Below are 20307 nucleotides of genomic sequence, written 5' to 3' on the forward strand. Positions count from 1 at the left end.
GGGCATAGATCTCTGCAGATGTCCGCCTCTGTGGTGTAGTGGTTAGTGTGATTAGCTGACACCCCCGGAGGCCCGGGTTCGATTCCAGGCTCTGCCACGAAGTTTGAAAAGTTGTACGAGGCCTGGAACGGGGTCCACTCAGCCTCGGAAGGTCAACTGAGTAGAGGTGGGTTCGATTCCCACCTCAGCCATCCTGGAACTGGTTTTCCGTGGTTTCCCACTTGTCCTCCAGGCAAATGCCGGGATGGTACCTAACTTAAGGCCACGGCCTCTTCCTTCCCTCTTCCTTGTCTATCCCTTCCAATCTTCTCATTCCCCGCAAGGCCCCTGTTCAGCATAGCTGGTGAGGCCGCCTGGGCGAGGTATTGTTCATCCTTCCGAGTTGTATCCCGACCAGAGTCTGAAGCTCCAGGACACTGTCCTTGAGGCGGTAGAGGTGGGATCGCTTGCTGATTCCGAGGGAAAAACCGACTCTGGAGGGTAAAACAGATAAAGAAGAAGATCTCTGCACATGGTTGAGGGTGTTTATTGGTTGTAGTAAGGATGTAAGGGAGAGGGCATATGAGTCTCTAGTAAGACCCCAACTAGAGTATGCTTCCAGTGTATGGGACCCTCACCAGGATTCATGAACTGGAAAAAATCCAAAGAAAAGTCGCTAGATTTGTTCTGGGTGATTTCCGACAAAAGGATAGCGTTACAAAAATGTTGCAAAGTTTGGGCTGGGAGGACTTGGGAGAAAGAATATGAGCTGCTCGACTAAGTGGTATGTTCCGAGCTGTCAGCGGAGAGATGGCGTGGAATGACATTTGTAGACGAATAAGTTTGAGTGGTGTCTTTAAAAGTAGGAAAGATCACAATAAGACGATAAAATTGGAATTCAAGTGGACAAACTGGGGCAAATATTCATTTATGGGAAGAGGAGTTGGGGATTGGAATAACTTACCAAGGGAGATGTTCAATAAATTTCCAGTTTCTTTGAAATCGTTTAAGAAACGGCTAGGAAAGCAACAGATAGGGAATGTGGCACCTTGGCGACTGCCCTAAATGCAGATCAGTAGTGATTGATTGATTGATTGATTGATTGATTGATTGATTGATTGATTGATTGATTGATTGATTGATTGATTGATTGATTGAATGTTGGAATTCAAGACGACGTCTTTACTAAATGAAATAACCTTGAGAAGTAGGGAAAACTTAAGAACTTTCAACTCTCATTTATAGGACGTGGAGTAAGGGATTGGAATAAATTATCAACGGAAATGTCCGATACATTTTAAAGTTCTTTGAAGTTGAAGAAAAGCCAGGTAAACAATTGAAAGGGAATTTGCTACCTGGGGGACAGCTCTAAATGCATATCATTGATGACAGATTGATACTCGTTGGCTTCTAACATGAATCTGCTGCATTAACCTTTATCAAGAGTAATACAGAGCGCCCCTCTGCACATGCCGACACATCGGGATTTTGGACTGAAAATCTACTCCGAAGCATCAGTTACTTTCTAATTTGGATGTATCTGAAGTCATACTCCTAGAACATAATTCCTTGTTATAACCTAGAAAAGGAAAGCTTGGGGACGAACTGGGGACTCACTGATGACGAGTTCGAAGCAACACCCGCACAGTTCCGCCGACGCGATGACCTCTAGCAGTAGTTGCTGGACGAGGGAGCCTTCTTCGGTTATCCGGCTCACCACTAGTCGCGCCACCTTCGCAAGGAGCAGTGTCAGCGCCAGGTAGAGCACCGACACTGCCAGCGCCGGGATCGCCATGGCGACGCCTGACTCTCTGGAAAAAGGGAGAGATTATGTCAGTAAAATATCTTAAGTACAGCAGAAAGAAGAAATAATATTTGGCATTACTATAAATAAATAAATAAATAAATAAATAAATAAATAAATAAATAAATAAATAAATAAATAAATAAATAAATAATCTGCATTTAGGTCTGTCGCTCAAGTGGCAGATTCCTTATGAATTGTTTACCAGCTTTTTCTTAAATATTTTTATCGAACTTGGAAATGTATCAAACATTTTCCTTGATAATTTATTCCAATTCCTTACTCCTTGTCCTATAAATGAATTTTTGCCCCGATCTGTCCTCTTGAATTCCAACTTTATCTTCATATTATGATCTTTCCTACTTTAAAAGCTCTACTCAAGCTTATTCTTCTACTTATGTCACTCCACGCCAATTCTCCACTGGCAGCTCGAAACATACCACACCGGGCGAGTTGGCCGTGCGCGTAGAGGCACGCGGCTGTGAGCTTGCATCCGGGAGATAGTAGGTTCGAATCCCACTATCGGCAGCCCTGAAGATGGTTTTCCGTGGTTTCCCATTTTCACACCAGGCAAATGCTGGGGCTGTACCTTAATTAAGGCCACGGCCGCTTCCTTCCCACTCCTAGCCCTTTCCTGTCCCATCGTCGCCGTAAGACCTATCTGTGTCGGTGCGACGTAAAACAACTAGCAAAAAAAAAAAAAGAAACATACCACATAGTCGAGCATGTCGTCTCCTTACTCCCAAGTCTTCCCAGTCCAAAGTTTGCGACATTCTCGTAACACTACTCCTTTGTCAGAAATCTCCCAGAACAAGCCGTGCTGCTTTCCTTTGATTTTTTTCCAGTTTCGTATCAAGTAGTCCTGGTGAGGGTCCCGTACACTGGAGCCATACTCTAACTGCGCTCTTACCAGATAATTATGGCCGCCATGTTTCAGTTTTAGAGATGGTACTTGGGTCCTGTGAACCATTAGAGGATAGTACCTCGAAAAATGAGAGGTCTACTCGAGTAGACAATTTCACATACTATTCGAATTAACTCTATGGATGAAGCTGTACGCATAAACCGGCTTCGGTGGTGGGGTCATGTGAGGCGAATGGAGGAGGATAGGTTACCTAGGAGAATAATGGACTCTGCTATGGAGGGTAAGAGAAGTAGAGGTAGACCAAGACGACGATGGTTAGACTCGGTTTCTAACGATTTAAAGATAAGAGGTATAGAACTAAATGAGGCCATAACACTAGTTGCAAATCGAGGATTGTGGCGACGTTTAGTAAAGTCACAGAGGCTTGCAGACTGAACGCTGAAAGGCATAATAGTCTATAATGATAATGTATGTATGTATTCGAATTAATAACTGTTAAATGTATAAAATTAATTTCCTCTGTCTAAGGAAATGGACAGTACTTTCCAGACAATCTGATATTCCTACTATTTCAGAGCCAAACAATATCGGCCTTTAAATGATGTGCATTGGTCATTGTTTTGCGGTAGCTAGGAATAAAGCTTAGCTGAAATGGAACGGCCGCCTGTATCATCAAAAATAGTGCAATCTATTTATATCGGGCATGTCTTCGCCCTGAGTCTCGTCCAGACGTTGCCGTCTACTGTACAGGACGATGCAGGAAATATTTGAAGCCTTGCTGACACACAACTTCTCTTTCCGAAACATTGCAATATCTATATATATAAAATAAGAGTTTTGTCTGTACATTGCTCAGAATTTGAAAAGAATGGTATTTCTGTATCGATCACGTCCACAGTAACAAGGAAATGCAGTTTTTACTTTTCCGTAATTTCTGTCTGTCTGTCTGTCTGTCTGTCTGTCTGTATGTATGTATGTATGTATGTATGTACTCGCATCACTAGAAAACGGCTGAAGAGAATTTAATAAAAATCGGTATGTAGAGTCGGGGGGTGAGCCGCTACAATCTAGGCTATAAATTATTTTATTCACGCTGAGTGAAATGGTAGTTTAGGGGAAGGCCTAAAATTCAAATCTCAAATGTTTATATTATTACTGGTCATATCGATACATACTACATAACTAAAGTTATATAGAATTAAATTTCTGATCATTTACGTCTTATGCATTTTTACCGTACCGGCTATGTTAACACAGATATTCATGAATTTGGATTTTTGTTGCTAAGTCCATATCAACGCCGAGCCCCGACAAAATGGGTAAACAGAATTTAAAGAAAATCGGTATATAGAGCCGGGAATAAGACACTACAGTTTAAGCTATAAACAATTTTATTCACCCTGGGTGAAATGGTAGTTTAGGGGAAGGCACCTAAAATTTAATTTTTAAATACCTATGCTCTTGGTCCTATGGAAAAGTACTACATAACAAAAGTTATAGAGAATATAATTTCCGATCATTTATGTTTTGTTCAGTTTTACCATACCGACTATGATAAGAGTGGTACTTCAGAATCGGAAGACAATTAATAATGTGAAGGCCTACAATATCGAAACATAGATCAACAATAACATTACACTGACCGTTGTTTGTTGTAATGTTCTTTGTCTCTTACGCTGACATTCAACTCCGATAGATGGGATTACTGCTGCGTACCGAGTATAACAGCCTAACTGTATATTGGCGGGAAATAGCTGAGGAGTTAGATAACTTTCTTCTTTAGCATGCCAATCCTCTGGTTCATACATTTTCTGATACTGCTGGTACGTAACACACTGGTTCATCATAGTATGCCAGCTATTCGATACCTACTCTGACGCGCTGTTTTAAATGAGCAGTGTGCGCACTTAAGTCAGAAGCTCAGTTAGTAGTAGTAGGAGTAGTAGTATGAACTGGTCTGGAATTACAATTTAGCCCTATTCCAAATTATAGTACCACAATTCACTTATGACTCAAAATTCAACCCTGAAAAGGGCCGTTTCTTAGGAAAAGCTTCTTCCTCTTCACTTTCATTAAATCTAGGCTACATTAATTTTATTCCAAATTAGCACCGAAGATGTGGTTTCTTCTCTGGCTTGGAGGAAAAATTGCCTCCACGTCAGATAGTTCTTTCCTCCGCCAGTGTAGTTAATTGAGATTTTCCGACTCATCGGGTACTCCCAGGAAACAGATAAGTAAACGGGCATAGTTTTTGCCCTGGGACTATCCACTATTTGACCTACCCCCCCTCCCCTCCACCGAAAAAAAGGAAGATTGTTCACGGATCACGGATGTCTGCGTCTTGGTTATTCCAGCTCTGTAGCATTGGACTGTTAGTTCGGCAGCATAGTGCTGTTCGTTAAAAGTGAGAAAATGTGTGGTTTTTCATTTGATCGAGTATTTCATATGAAGTCATTGATTTTAATCGCGCCATTCCTACTGACGTCATTGTAATGACCCATGTTCATTTCAGTTGAGAAAACAAGTAAGAGAGTCTTTCTGAGAATCTATAAAGGCAGGCGGAGAGTGAGTGTCTGCCATTATAATGGAAACTCCCCAACCTGATTGTGACTGACGGTAGGCAAGCTGGCCTACCATTACAATGAAAATTCCCCAACCCAGTCTTCATATGAGAAAATTGGTGACTTGCCCGTCGTGCTTCTACGGCAACGTTAAGAACTATGCAGCTTAATACAATCTTGCTCACAACGTTTACACTACCTAACCTAGAATTCTGTATACAATTTAGAATTCCGTAGCGAAGCACGGGTACATCAGCTAGTATTATATAAGAAATATTACTGAAGAGGGACAATAGTGTTAGAGGTAAATGCTGAAGAACGGAGTGAGCTGCTGTAAACGTAATTTTGCGTTCAGCTGATAGGAGGTTCGAAGCTCCTTATCGGCAACCGTGAAGTTGGTTTATATGTTACGAATATCCGGGGTTGACAAGATTACAAATAGTGAAGTCGTCAACCCTCCAGAGGCTCATGGCTTGTGGGAAGTGTTTGGCTCGAGCCAGTAGCGACGATTAGGGGGCGCCCCCCCCCCCCCCCACTTTGTGAAGAAAAAAATATATTTTATTCACCTGACTTCTTTTAAGTTTCGACAGACTAAAGAACCTGAGAGTTACGGTACTAAAATTCGCATGAAACTAGGAATTATAGAAAAAGCAATTTGTAGAATCCCTATTGTTATTTCAGCGAATTCCTTCCTTTAATTTATTTAATTATTAAGAAAAGTAAGCACAAAATGCCGTTCGTTGCGGCTAACCGATTCGTACAGCGCAGCAGCGTGTAGTATGTCCTGTGAGGAAGGGTAGCATTCGTCAGTCTGTCACATTCAGTAAATATGTCTGTGTAGTTCCATCTTTGTTAGTATGTAGTCAAATATTAAATGACATTTTAATTGTGTAATCACGCCGAATTTCTATTTCATTGTAATACATGTGTAATTATTGTCCCTTTGGTGAAAGTTTTATTGTATACTACAGTGGTATTATTATATTATTGCCGCACTAATTTTGGTAGACTCAACCTTTACGTCGCTGTAGAAATTCGCTCAGGCAGCATTAAAAATACTTACCATTTCATAGCTTTTTTTTTTCTTTCCAATTTTTTTGTCCTCCCTCAACCCTCCCCTCCTCTCACTGCGTTAACCCTTAAACCCGGGTACATTTTGTTGTCTATATATTTTTGTGCACCCCCCCGCCCCACTTCTAACTCCCAATCGCCATTACTTGCTCGAGCTGAATTTAGCACTGCTTGTGAGTCGTCTATATGCCAGTGGTATTGAAACCTTTTGGTTGGCGTACCCCGAAAATCCAATAATTGTTTTACCTTCGTACCCCCGAAGTTCGGGTATTTTGCGATTTTACCAGAAATAAATTATTTTTGCTGAATCCCAAATAATATTAACTACCATCATCATCTTCTGCAGCTTAGCTCGCTTGTGCAGGGTCCCCGCATGTACTGAAGCATAAGAGTTATGGCCGAGGATGCAAGGTCACATGCCCTTCCTGACACTGAAAATCCCACCCCAACAACACCGGGAATCAAACCACGGTCGCCGGGCATGACAGGCAAGCAGCTAACCCGCTACACCATCCTGTTCCCCAATAATAACACTAATGTATTGTATATAATGTCGTCGCTGGGCAAAGGCAACCTCGTAAACTTTACAGAAGAAGTCTAAGAATTGCTCCTGCCATTTTCAGTGTTTAACGATAGCCCAATTGGGATCTTCTTCTCCTGCTGTATGGATATATCGAGGAATATCGTCCACAATGCCTTTCTCGGCATCAAAATAACGGACAGTGTTCGGCTACATATCACACTTACTGTAATAAGAGTAATCCCTGAAGAACAAGAGGGTTCATTGCTGTATGGCGATGGGTTATGTGAGTCTCCACATTCTAATATTTACAAGTTTGTGAATAACTAAGAGAAATGAAATGGCGTATGGCTTTTACTGCCGGGATGTGTCTGAGGAATTCGGTTCGCCACGGGCAGCTCTTTTGATTTGACTCCCATAGGCGACCTGCGCGTCGTGATGAGGATGAAATGGTGATGAAGACGAGACATGCACCAGTCCCCGTGCCAGGGGAATTATGATTAAAATTTTCGACCCTGCCAGGAATCGATCCCGGGACTCCTGTGACCCAAGGCCAGCACGCTAACCATTTATCCATGGAGCTGGACATAACTAAAGGAGGTACAAAGTGACATATTTTTAAATGAATGGTTCAGAAGGGAACTTTGTACAGTGTTAAAGACAGAAACACTAAATCAAAATACGATTTGCTGCTTCAACTCTTTTCTGGACTGCTCACCAAAAACAGGAAGGAGCTACGATGAATTTGCGTACCACTTGAGGCGACCTCGTGTACCCCTAGTGGTACGCGTACCACACTTTGAAAACCACTGCTCTACGCCACATATTATTTCCGGTCTTAGTCTGCTTTTTCCCTCTCCAAACCCCCACTTTACTCAGTTCTTAAGGAGCTTGGAATTCTTCTTTTTCAGTTTCTTTTACAATCTGCTTTACGTCACACCGACGATGGGATAGAAAAGAGCTAGGAGAGGGAAAGAAGCGACTTTGACCTTAATTTACAAGGGTGTGCGTACCAAACAAGTTGGCAGACGGGTTGTGTGTGGATGGGACGGGGAATTGCGATTATGATTCTGTTGTGAAAAGAGCTGTAGATATGATCAGAAAATGGGAAACCACGCCAAACCATCTTCAGGGCTGCCGACAGTGGGGTTCGACCCCACTATCTCCCTAATGCAAGCTGATAGCCTCGTGACGCATACCGCACAGCCATTTGCTTGGTGGATTCGTCTTCTACTTTACCACTATGATATACTTTAAAGTCCTAAGGACTGTTCTAGCTTCTACAACTGTTGTAGCCTAATTTTTGCTGGTCGAGAATCGAAAGCGTAAGGTCGAAGAGGACAGTAAGCAGCACTGTGACATCACCTCACTCCGTCAGATCTTCTCGCAGTAGATTTGTTTGGGGAATTTTCGAAATGTAGACGGCAGTGTGTGAGTGTGTGTGTGTGTGTGTGTGTGTGTGTGTGTGTGTGTGTGTGTGTGTGTGTGTGGAGGGGAGGAGGTCAGTGAAGATTTAAGGAGTGAAATAACATCGTTTCAAAGCTTGGGCTCCGAGCTCGATAGCTGCAGTCGCATAAGTGCGGCCAGTATCCAGTATTCGGGAGATACTGGGTCCGAACCCCACTGTCGGCAGCCCTGAAGATGGTTTTCCGTGGTTTCCCATTTTCACACCTTAATTAAGGCCACGGACGCTTCCTTCCCACTCCTAGCCCTCTCCTGTCCCATCGTCGCCATAAGACCTATCTGTGTCGGTGCGACGTAAAGCAACTAGCAACAAAAAAAAAAAATGGGAGAAAAGAGACGAGCTGTTCGACTAAACGGTATATTCCGAACTGTCAGTGGAGTGATGGCGTGGAATTACATCAGTAGACGAATACATTTGAGTGGTGATTTTAAAAGGTGGTGGTGGTGGTGGTGGTGATTATTGTTTTAAGAGGAAGTACAACTAGGCAACCATCCTCTATATAACACTAATCAGAAGGAAAATTGGAAGGGATCCGACACTTCGAAGAGTGAAGATATCGGCCAAAGGAAGGCAAGGGCCACGAAGGGCGTGAAAATGAAAGACTCCCTAGCCCTCGCAAACCTAATAGCGTCGGGGTCGGAAAAGAACAAGAGTTGACCAAGGGAGGTCAGATAGGATAGATGAAAGTGAGGAGCCTGGCACAAGTAAGTGGAAGCAATGCCAGGACTCAGCTGAGGGCCCCGTGGTCGCTGGTGATTTTAAAAGTAGGAAAGATCACAATATGAAGATAAAGTTGGAATTCAAGAGGGCAAATTGGAGCAAATATTCGTTTAAAGGAAGAGGAGTTTGGGATTGGAATAATTTATCCAGGGAGATGTTCAACAAATTTTCAAATTCTTTACAATAATTTAAGAAAAGGCTAGGGAAACAACAGGTAGGGAATCTGCCACCTGGGTGACTGCCCTAAATGCAGATCAGTGGTCATTGATTGAACATAATGTTAATGATAGAATTTATTGTCTTATTTATTTGAATTACAAGGCTTGTTCATATGTTGTAAGTAAATGATTGTCTAAGAAAATCTTTTGCTAGAAAGTCAAAGTACCTTTTATCCATTTACCAGGTGTATGCATACATTTTTTTCCGGTTTTTGTGGTAAAGAAAACACGTTATTTTAATGAAAAATTCATTGTTTTGTTTATTCAAAATATTGACCATCGGCTTCTACACACTTCGCCCGTCTTTCAGGTAAGTTATGATTACCATGCCAGAAAAACTGTTTGTCTTTTGCGGCGAACCATACGACGAGCCGTTTTCTAACTTCCCCAAAATTGCTGGTGCTGCTCTGCGACCGCGTGCCTCATTGATGCGAAGAGGTGATAGATGGCGCCAAGTTGGAGCAGTACGGCGCACAGTGCGTAATTTCAGGAATCTAGCCGGCCAAAAATCGTATCTCGGAAACTAATGGACCGATTTACATAAAACTTAGTATGTAACTGCTATTATTGGAGATAATTAAGTGTGTGGTCAATCAAGTACAAAGAACAAATTACTACGCCAGGAATAGAATTAGTAATCTTTGTAATTTTAATAATTTTTCGTTATAGCTTTAAGAAATTAAATAGATGTTAATAGTGGGACATGCTGTTTAGAATGTTTAAAAACAGATACAGTAATACATGTACTTGCCAAACAATTTATTCATTAGATAAAGTTACATCAGAATCGCTATCGTCACTTTCATTATCTCCTTCGGCAGAACCAGACACAGGAGCGTCAGACAGTAACTTGAGCACTTCTCGTGAAAGCGGAATCAACTACCTCCTCCTTGATTTCCCTAAGCTTGTAATATAAGGGTCCGATGATATAAGCAGGCTATGGAAAAGGTCAGTATTTGTGTCTTTCTGGAAGGTTTCCTATTATCTTTATTCCTGGTCTCCTGGGCTTCTTCGGAGAGGTGTCCAATAGATATATTACAGTGCCATGACCCAAGAGTTCGTGCTAAGTTACAGGCATGTAGTACGATTTGTATTTTTGTAAGTATAATTGTATAGTTTCCTTTGCGTACATGCCAATGTTACTTTATCAATGGCATACCCACACGAAAGAGTTTCTACGATGGCACGTAGATGGTTTATTAAATTTATATCTACTCCAGTAATATCAGCAGAAGTGGAAGCCTCTCTGAAGAATCTTCTAGCGGTTTCCATCATTGGTATTGCCAACACTTTGCTTCGGATATCAACCAATAGACGCGTTTCCTCCCTGAACTTCTGTAGTGAAGTCATCTACAGTATTTATTTATTTATTGCGTGTATATTTTAGGCTTTAAATCAGTGCGTAAATGTATTGTGTTGAATGAGATTTATGCGATAAGCCTACGTGTGTGATTTATTTCTTTAACATTAATACTGTGATCTTTTGTAGTCATCTGCAGTATTTATTTACTGCGTCTGTTTTCTAGCTTTTATTGCCTGGATAAATTTATTAAATGCAATTAAATACATCACCCGTCCCTCAAGTCCATAAAAATTATTTGTCTATTTTCTCTCGCACTTTGTCTTGTATTTCAGTGCTGAGGTTTCTTATGTGCCGAGTTTACCTCTGATTCTGTACGAACCGAAAGTGGCCCCTATAAACCCCACGTCCCCTTCAGTTCATAAAAGTAATGTTTACCTTACTTTCTTCAGCCTTTTGTCTTGAACTTACATACTGAATTTCAAAAATGTTCGATATGGCAACCCTGTTGTCATAAGAGCAATACTGTTTTCTTAATATGGAATGAGCTATAGTAGGCTAATGGCAGGCTCGTACTGACATTGTTGGGATGCACGGCCTTCTGCAAGGCTGATTCTCTGCTCGAACCAACTTTTATTGTACTTCAGCAATTTGTCCCTTTTCCTACCATATTTTGTCCAGCGTGATCGAATTTTAGCACACAAAATACTGACAGATTTCCCTATTGACTTGGATATATCCTCGGAACAAACCTCAAAGCCTAAACGTTCAATTACAACATTCGCAATATCATCGTTCCGCTTATATTCCCTGCTGTTCCTCAACAGCTCGAAAACCGACCTCCGGCTTACCCGAGTACATGGCTTCTGAAAAAAATTAATTACTCTCATGGTCGCGCCTGGTCGCAGCAAAAAGTGACAGTTTTCTATTCTTTGAAGTATAGATAACTCATCTAAAAGACTTTCATTGCGGAAATCAAAGGCAATCCATTTTGAAAGTCAGCTCAAATTTGTATAATTAGATAGCGCTTGGACACCGTGTACCTGAATTTTAAGTGCATATATTTCGGACAACAATATAGTAATTTTCAGAAAATTCTACATACTATATAAAAATACATACCTTCATCTAATATAATCATATTGCAAGCTAAAGAAATATTTAGTTCTGATGTCTTTACTGAGCGCTCACATAATAATAACTGCGCGCTCGCCTCGCCAGAATATGATGCCCTAACGAAGGAGAGCCACTTTAGACCTTCGGTGAGAATAGACAATCAGACAGCGCGACTTTTCAATACTTAATTATTGTACCAAAGAGTCTTATAAACACGACTCACAGAAAATGCGCACCAAAGACAAGGGTTGAAATTATTATTTTTGGCCGGCTGGATGCTAGAAATTACCCACTGTGCGGCGGGTGCGGAAGGATGTCCCATACAAGCGATTTGAAGGCGTCTTTCACTGGTGTGCACTGTCGTGTAACAAAATCAATTTTCCACGTCTATTGGCCCATTCCGGTTGTCTTTCGATCAATGCGTGATTTAAATTAATCATTTTTTGGCGACAGCTTTGTGCATAAACGGTTTCGCCGGCCAATTGCTCGTTAGGGGCCGATGACCTTCGATGTTAGGCCCCTTAAAACAATAAGCATCATCATCATCATCAATTGCTCGTCTTCGCACTTGTGTGGTTTACCAGAGCGCGCACTGTCTTTCACATTGAAATCACCACATTTAAATTGTCGAAACCATATCTCACATGTTCTAATCGATGGAGCGTGTTCACGATATATTTCTATTAAATACCAGCAAATGGTGACTTTCCACAGCCTTCTTCTTTTGATTACATAAGAAAAGCAATGCGTGCCGCAAATGTTCTTTTTCAGGCACAAACGTCGATATGATCAGTAACGATACAACACAGACGCTAGTGTTCGACGGACTCAACTTGTGTGTGTTGGTAAGTTAATGTCAGACGAACAAACTGACGTTGAGTCAAATTCATACGCTGCGTACTGTTCGGTATCGCCATTTCTTAGTGAAACCAGAAAATACACCTGAAAATTATTTATTTAATTTTCAAAATATAAATAAGGGAAAATAAAGAAACACGTTTTTATACAGAGCGGAGTGACCGCGCGTATTAGAGTGCTACGACTATGGAGTCGAGCTCTGCATTCGGGAGACGAGTGGGTTCGAACCTCACCGTTTGAGAATGGTTTTCTGTGGTTTCCCATTTTCACTTCCAGGTAAATGCAGGAACAGCTCTTATAGACGACAGCCGATTACTTCCACCTTCACCCACTTTCATTCACCGCTATTCATTTCATCTTCATTAGCTCCTCAACTGACGTTGATATCAGGAAGGGCATCCGGGTGTAAAAGATCATGTCATATAATCACACCAGGCAAATGCTGGGACTGTTCCTTAATGAAGGCCACGGCCGCTTCCTTCCCACTCCTAGCCCTTTTCTATCCCATACTATAGTCGCCATAAGATCTATCTGTGGCGGTGCGACGTAAAAAAAAGTCTTCTTCCCTTATACTTTTCTGAACTTAGACTACAATCAAGTCTAAGGGTAGGCTGCCAGCCAAGGCAAAATAATAGCTAGAACCAGATAAGGGGTGGCCCTGGACGTGGCAAAGGCGTTATAACATTTCATTAACAACATAAATCACTGTTTCGATATTGGCCAAATTCCGTTCGCTTGACTGTACGTCGATGCGTTGGGCTGAGTTGCTCAGACGGTTGAGGCGCTGGCCTTTTGACCCCAACTTGGCAAGTTCGATCCTGGTTCAGTCCGGTGATATTTGAAGGTGCTCAAATACGTCAGCCTCGTGTCGGTAGATTTACTGGCACGTAAAAGAACTCGTGCGGGACTAAATTCCGACACCTCGGCGTCTCCGAAAACCGTCAAAGTAGTTACTGGGACGTAAAAACAAATAACATTGTACGTCGATCGAAACATACAGGGCATTTGAACAGCTAATGCATACAATTTGGTGAACATCGTGAGCAATTTCCTGGCGTCATACGAAATAAAGGGTTTACAAACATCACAACTCATTGAACTCTCGACGCTGAGTTAAGGTAACAACTAGAGCAGTCTCAGTTAATTACGATTACTGATAGGTATTCAGTAACACAGCCTTTGACACAATATCTACACACACAAGAAGCAAAAGCCACAACGATAACATTTTCCAAAAGATATCGAGGGATTTAGGCCTAAATGTCATTGTATATACCGCGTTATTTTCTTCAGACAGAAAATAAATAGATTTCTAGGACTCATTTAATTTGGTATTAATTTTTGGAACAGGCTGAGTGTACCTCAGGGCCATGTTCCGCTCCAGAGGTGGAACTCTTGCTTCTTAAAAGTATCCACTTCCTAGGGAATCAAACCCACGTGAACCGAGCATGCCTTTACCGCCTCGACTAAGTAGCGAATCAACGTGAAGACATCATCCATTGGATTTTGATCTTGTCATTTGTTTTAAGGTACGCTCTTGGAGGTCCATGTGAATAATCTATTTACAAATGTCGCTGCTTGAGAGCAATGCTACGAAGCTTAGCAGTGACCTCAAAATAAAATTAAATATGAGTACAAGCAATGCTTGGAATTTCTTTCTGAACGCAGCAGCTCATACAGTGCCGTATTCAGGGTAAGTGACGTAGCTTGACATATGACGTACGTTTGTGACCTATTTCTCTCTTTTTTTTTTTATCTAGATAGACTTCAGCTGTCTCAATCCATATATAAATAATCACGTCGTTGTTTTTGTTAGTGCGAGGCACATGTAGTACTCTCTGCCTCTAGGGGTCATGTTATGTGAGACGCGCGCGCGCGCGCGCGTGTGTGTGTGTCGTGGAAATGCAGCTAAGATTGGCATTGCTTTCTCTTATGTTTACCAGGCTCCATATTTAATCTCCTTGTCTTTCCTCGCCTGATTAACCCTTGTTCTCTTCCAAGATAAAATCCTAACAGTAGATTGTGCTCAGGGATTGGAATCGAATACGTTGGAACTGAAAACAGGGGTGCATATGCTATATCCACGACTAAAGCGATGTCCACTGAGCAAGTTGACCATGCGGTTAGGGGTGCGCAGCTGTGAGCTTGCATTCGGTAGCTAACGGGTTCGAACCCCACTGTCGGCAGCCCTAAAGATGGCAAATGCTGGGACTGTACCTTAATTAAGGCCACAGCCTCTTCCTTCCAACTCCTAGACCTTTCTTATCCCATAGTCACCTTAAGACCTATCTGTGTCTGTGGCGTCCGGCTGCATGGCTAAATGGTTAGCGTGCTGGCCTTTGGCCACAGGAGTCCCGGGTTCAATTCCCGGCAGAGACGCGCAGGTCGCCTACGGGAGTCAAGTCAAAAGACCTGCACCTGGCGAGCCGAACATGTCCTCGGACACTCCCGGCACTAAAAGCCATACGCCATTTCATTTTTTGTGTCTGTGGGACGTAAAGCAACTTGTAAAAATAGAAAAATGGACTCGCTCATCGAGGATAACAGAAACAGAAAGAGAGGGACCAAGATGGCAATGGTTAGTCTCAAGTTTGAATGCTTTTAAGATTAGAAGTGTGGAACTAGATAAGGGTTTCGAGTTAGTAGCAAATAAAGGATTGTAAAGGGGCTTAGTTAATTCACAGAGCCTTGCAAACTGAATGCCCAAGGCATTTTTCTCGCCTTTTATAGCCCCTCCCTTCTTTCAGTCGATAACCTCTTTCTTCGAAAGTTTTCTTTGCATAAAGTTCTGGAATAGATTTCTTTCTTTCTCGAAATCAGTTTCTATAGACTAGATGGCATAAATATTTGATGGTGGCTATGAACATTTGTGCTAGGTATGTTTTTATTCAAGATTAGATCAATCTGGCTGAAGACCAAGACTTAATTGACAAGGGGATTAAGGATCACCGCCCGTATCAACAATACTTCTTGTTACAGCGCACACCACGTCTTTGTTTGGTGAGCACGCTAAGTACTGCTTATTAAAGGTAGTAAGCTGTTTTACGGTAACAATGTCTAAGCCAGGCTACATACATTCGAGTCGTTGTGTAACGAAATCTTGCGTTCACATTCAGACTTATAGCTCCGGAAATAAAGACACCATCCGAATGGTTGAGGTACCCGTTGATCGGAAATGTATGACATGCGACAAATGATGACACTCAGTGGGTTTCAGTTAAATATTGAGGCGGGGAGGGGCTTTAACTAAGTGAAGATGTTGAGGTATATTATCGGTTAATAACTCCGAAACCAAAACATATGCGAAGGTGGTTAAGATGTCTAAGGATAGAGCATTTTCAGGTTTGCATTCGCGTAACAAAATTGTCGGTATCACACAGTAGCGGCGATTGGGATTTAGAAATGGGAGGGGGGGGGGTGGTATGGACAAAAATTTATAGACAACAAAAGGTGCCGAGGGTCTGGGGAGTATAGTGTGGGGTAGACAACAAAACTGAAAGAAAATAATAAGTTTTTGATGTCTCTGAGCGAATTTTGACAGAGAAGTAAAGGTTGAGAGTTTACCAACTTAAGTGAGGTAATAATAATTTTCTTTTTGAGATTTTGATTCAATAAAACTTTCACCAAAGGAATAATTACGCATGTGCGCAACTAAGGTTTTGTGCCATCAGACACTACTTCGCTTCTACACGCTGCTACGCAAGTCTCAACTACCTGCTGAGGCACTGAAAAATCGGTTATCTGCGTCAAATGACATTTTGTGCGTATTTCCACTAAGCATATTTTTTAATATTTAAAGACATTAAAGGAAATAATTAGGTAATAGGTTCTTCGATCGTCTAAGTATCGATTCCAATCTGTCAGGTGTGATACCGTTAGAACATTGTCTATGAGCCCGAGAATTTTTTTTTTTTTGCTATTTGCTTTACATCGCACCAACACAGATATGTCTTATGGCGACGATAGGATAGGAAAGGCGTAGGAATGGGAAGGAAGAGGCCGTGGCCTTAATTAAGGTACAGCCCCAGCATTTGCCTGGTGTGAAAATAGGAAACCACGGAAAAACATCTTCAGTGGGGTTCGAACACACTATCTCCCCGAGATAATGATGCCACAGTGGTTGCTTTACGACCCCTGCGAAAAAAGTTATGTGGAGGTTCAAAATGTGAGAATTAATTTGTTTCATATCGAATTCTGAATGTAAATCCCAATCTGTAATGTGTGTATCTTTGAATAAACAATATTATGCCCGACAAAACGGTACCATTCCGGTACAGTTTGCACTCTTAGGGCAGAAATTACACGAAATATGGAAGTTCGAAATTTACAATTTTTTTTTGCAAAGTGGTGCGATTAGGAAGGAAGCGGCCGTGGCCTTAATTAAGGTACAGCCCCAGAATTTGCCTCGCGTGAAAACGGGAAACTAGGGGATTACCAGAAGTTTTTGCAACCTTACCTGTTTGGGAAATATAGCAACATTATTTTGTGTTATAAAAATATGTGGCAAAGGAAAATGTACGAAAACTGTTTGGGTGACGATGAACTAATACTCTCCTTAGTTTCTGGTCATCTGAAGCTAGAGGAAGTGAGAATTGTATTTATTACTGTGTTTGCAATAATTGGAAACAGGAAACTCGGTAAGGATGAAGTGTCCCATCATAACTCTTCTTAGACGTCAACTTCACAAATTATAACCGCATGGAATCATTAGACTGACGTATGGAATGATACGGCAAAGTGCGGTTGACGCTATATAATTAGTCATCCGTGTCACTTGGCGACCAGCTAGATCAATAACATGACAGCCGTAAATATCAGTTAATCGTTTTTTTATTATATCGGTCATTAAGTACATTAAGTGCTTTGCAGGAGTAAATAAATGCAAAGATAATGTATAATATCTCACTAAACATTTGCGAATGTACTGTAGATAGCCATAAAATAAATAAGTAAAGTAAATAAATTTGAAAATAAAATTCTATAGAATTGACTATCATTCCACCCGAAGTCAGACTTATGTCGCGCGACGTTGCCACGAAAATCCAGCTGATAGTCTCTCACTGGTCCCCACTCGTATTGTTTACAATTTATTTTCATTTATGTAACCATAAAAGGAGCAGGCTGCCATTTTCTATAGAAATGACGATATGTTCTCTCCATCGCCAATTTCTGGTCAAGTCTTACATTCGCATTACGAAGCCGGGTGTTAGTTTTACGTGATGTTGATGTCATGATTAAAGTCACGGAACTTCCAGTTTTATGTGGAATCCAAACCACAGGCACGTGAATGACAAAAATCTCACATGTATTGGCCGAAATATGAACCTTGGCCGTCTTGGTCGGAAACCAGTGACTATGCCACTCGGCTATGATGGGTGCCTGTTTTCCTTTTTTCCTTTATTTCTTATGAGGAAACAAATCTTACTAATATGGGATTAAAATATGTTGAAGTATGCCTGTTAAAGTTTTCTTCATTTATGTATTTATTTATTTAGGGCCTATTTATTTATTTAATCTGACCCAGAACATTCTAGGTTTGGTAAATTACACAGAATAACATACAGTAAACATTTTAATGAAAGACGATTAATTTTAGAACTTATAATCAGACTAATCTTAAAAAATGACATCGGGTACAAATGACCATTTTAAATGCTATGGAAACCATATAAATTATGTCGAAGAATCTAGACGGAGTATTTGATCATATAAGTGACTATCCCATATTGCAGATTTCTCGACTGATACTTTTGCAACCGACTCCACTTGTTAAATGTTGCCTGTTCTCATTTTGCACTGTTGTCCATCACTCCATTATTCTTCAGAGATACTTAGACTTTCGTTGCTTAACAGCTGAAAGGAGAGGATGTACAGTAGTCATCGTGCAATAAGGTAAATTCAAAAACACTTTTCTGCATTTATTAAGATATTGATAACAGAATTTTAACATAAAGTGATTTTTCACTTGTTCATAATATTAATTTACACAACATAAGCAATATTGACATTATATACGTACAGTATAATAAAAGAGATCCCACCTCAGCCATCCTCGAAGTGATTTTCCGTGGTTTCCCATTTCTCATCCAGGCAAATGCGAGGATAGTACGTAACTTAATGCCACGGCCGCTTTCTTCCCTCTTCTTCGTCTATCCCTTCCCATCTTTCCATCCCCCACAAGGCCCCTGTTCAGCATAGAAGGTAAGTAAACTCGTGTCCTCATCCCGAGGTGGTGCAGCTCTTTTGAGGCACACCCCCACTGGAGGTGAGCTGCATGTACCATTTCAACCATATACCAGCCCTCCTGCCATTTTTAAATTTCTGGCAGTACCGGGAATCGAACCCGGGCCCCCGAGGACGGCAGCTAATAACACTAACCGTTACGCTACGGAGGAGGACAGCATAGAAGGTGAGGCTGCCTGGGTAGGTACTGGTCCTCCTTCCCAGATGTATCCCCGACCCAAAGTCCCACGCTCCAGGACACTGCCTTTGAGGCGATAGAGGTGGGATCCCTCGCTGAGTCCGCGGGAAAACTAACCCTGGAGGGTAAACGGATTAACAAAGAAAGAAAGATAATAAAAGGATTAAATAGAATCTGATTATGTTGTTTCAGGAATATAACATATCATTCTGTTTTTAAAAGCTTTCTTTTCTAGACATTTTCTAATGGATTTTGTTATTTTCTATTTTGGTATTTTCTAGTGTTTTCTTACGTTAGATTCGACATACTAAAAAATTGAAGAATATATGTTAAGTCGAAACTGAAAATAGAATGGCTTCCACTCCAGCGGAAAAGTTTACCATCATTTCAGGTTTTAGCGGATAAATCCTGAGTAAGTTCAATACATGTCTACATAACAATGACCACCATTTTCAAACAATTAAACATTGCAGAATTAAAATAAGCCTAGGTATGAATTGAGCAAGTCCGATATACAGCTACCAAATTTCAGCCCGATTGGTCCAGTAACGTTTCGGCGTGATTGAACAAGAAAAGGACACCATGCCATTTTTATGCTATCAAGTGATTTTACAAATTTCACTAGACCCTACTATCTTTTCAGCTCAGTATTTTGAAGTAAAACGTCATTAGTCATGTGACAATTTTCTCTTACAACATTTATGCAAAATATCATGAAATTCCGCCCACCATTTGAGATGTGATGTCGTTTAGGAAGTTAATATTAATAATCATAATAATAGTTTAATGTCCCACTAACTACTTTATTGGTTTTCGGAGACACCGAGGTGCCGGAATTTTGTTCCGCAGGAGTTCTTTTAGGTGCCAGTAAATCAACCGACACCAGGTTGACATATGTGATCTGAGCACCTTCAAATACCGCCGGAATGAGCCAGGATCGAACCTGCCAACTTGAGCTCATAAGGCTAGCGCAGTCAGACTAATGTCGTGCGACGTTGTCACGAAAATCTGGCGGGATAGTCCCTCATCTGTCCCCAGGAAGACAAATAGGCAGGTGGATGTCATTTTTTAGGTTTATAGTACATGTGTACAGATTTGATAAACTACAGTATATGCGGATGAGCGGTATGTTATATCGCTTTTGTAACCGTAACAATGTGGCGGTTTCCTTATTAATATAAAAACAAATCCGTAACACAATATTCCATTAAGAGCCTGCCAAGACAGCTGCTGCCCAGCCAGATGGCCTGCATGTTTTGACGTGCCAAGTGGTTAGCTTGACGACGTCCTCAGCCGTATTCGTTGGCATTTGTGACCAGGCTGTTGCCTTTCATATCAACGGTTCCTCGGATGGTCTCTTGAGTGAACCCCATTACAACCCTCAAAATCGGCACAGAATTAATAATACT

The 20307-nt window shown here is 41.3% G+C and overlaps 1 protein-coding gene across 1 annotated transcript in view; it reads right to left on the minus strand.

The window, feature by feature from the left end:
* Positions 1–20307, minus strand: part of AQP (aquaporin) — a 99330-nt gene that overhangs the window by 52871 nt on the left and 26152 nt on the right. The window contains exon 2 of the mRNA XM_067138616.2: positions 1597–1790. Within this exon, the coding sequence (XP_066994717.2) occupies positions 1597–1790 (194 nt within the window). The remainder of the gene's footprint in view (positions 1–1596; positions 1791–20307) is intronic.

Source organism: Anabrus simplex, chromosome 1 (assembly GCF_040414725.1).
Source record: "Anabrus simplex isolate iqAnaSimp1 chromosome 1, ASM4041472v1, whole genome shotgun sequence".
Taxonomy (NCBI): Eukaryota; Metazoa; Arthropoda; class Insecta; order Orthoptera; family Tettigoniidae; genus Anabrus; species Anabrus simplex.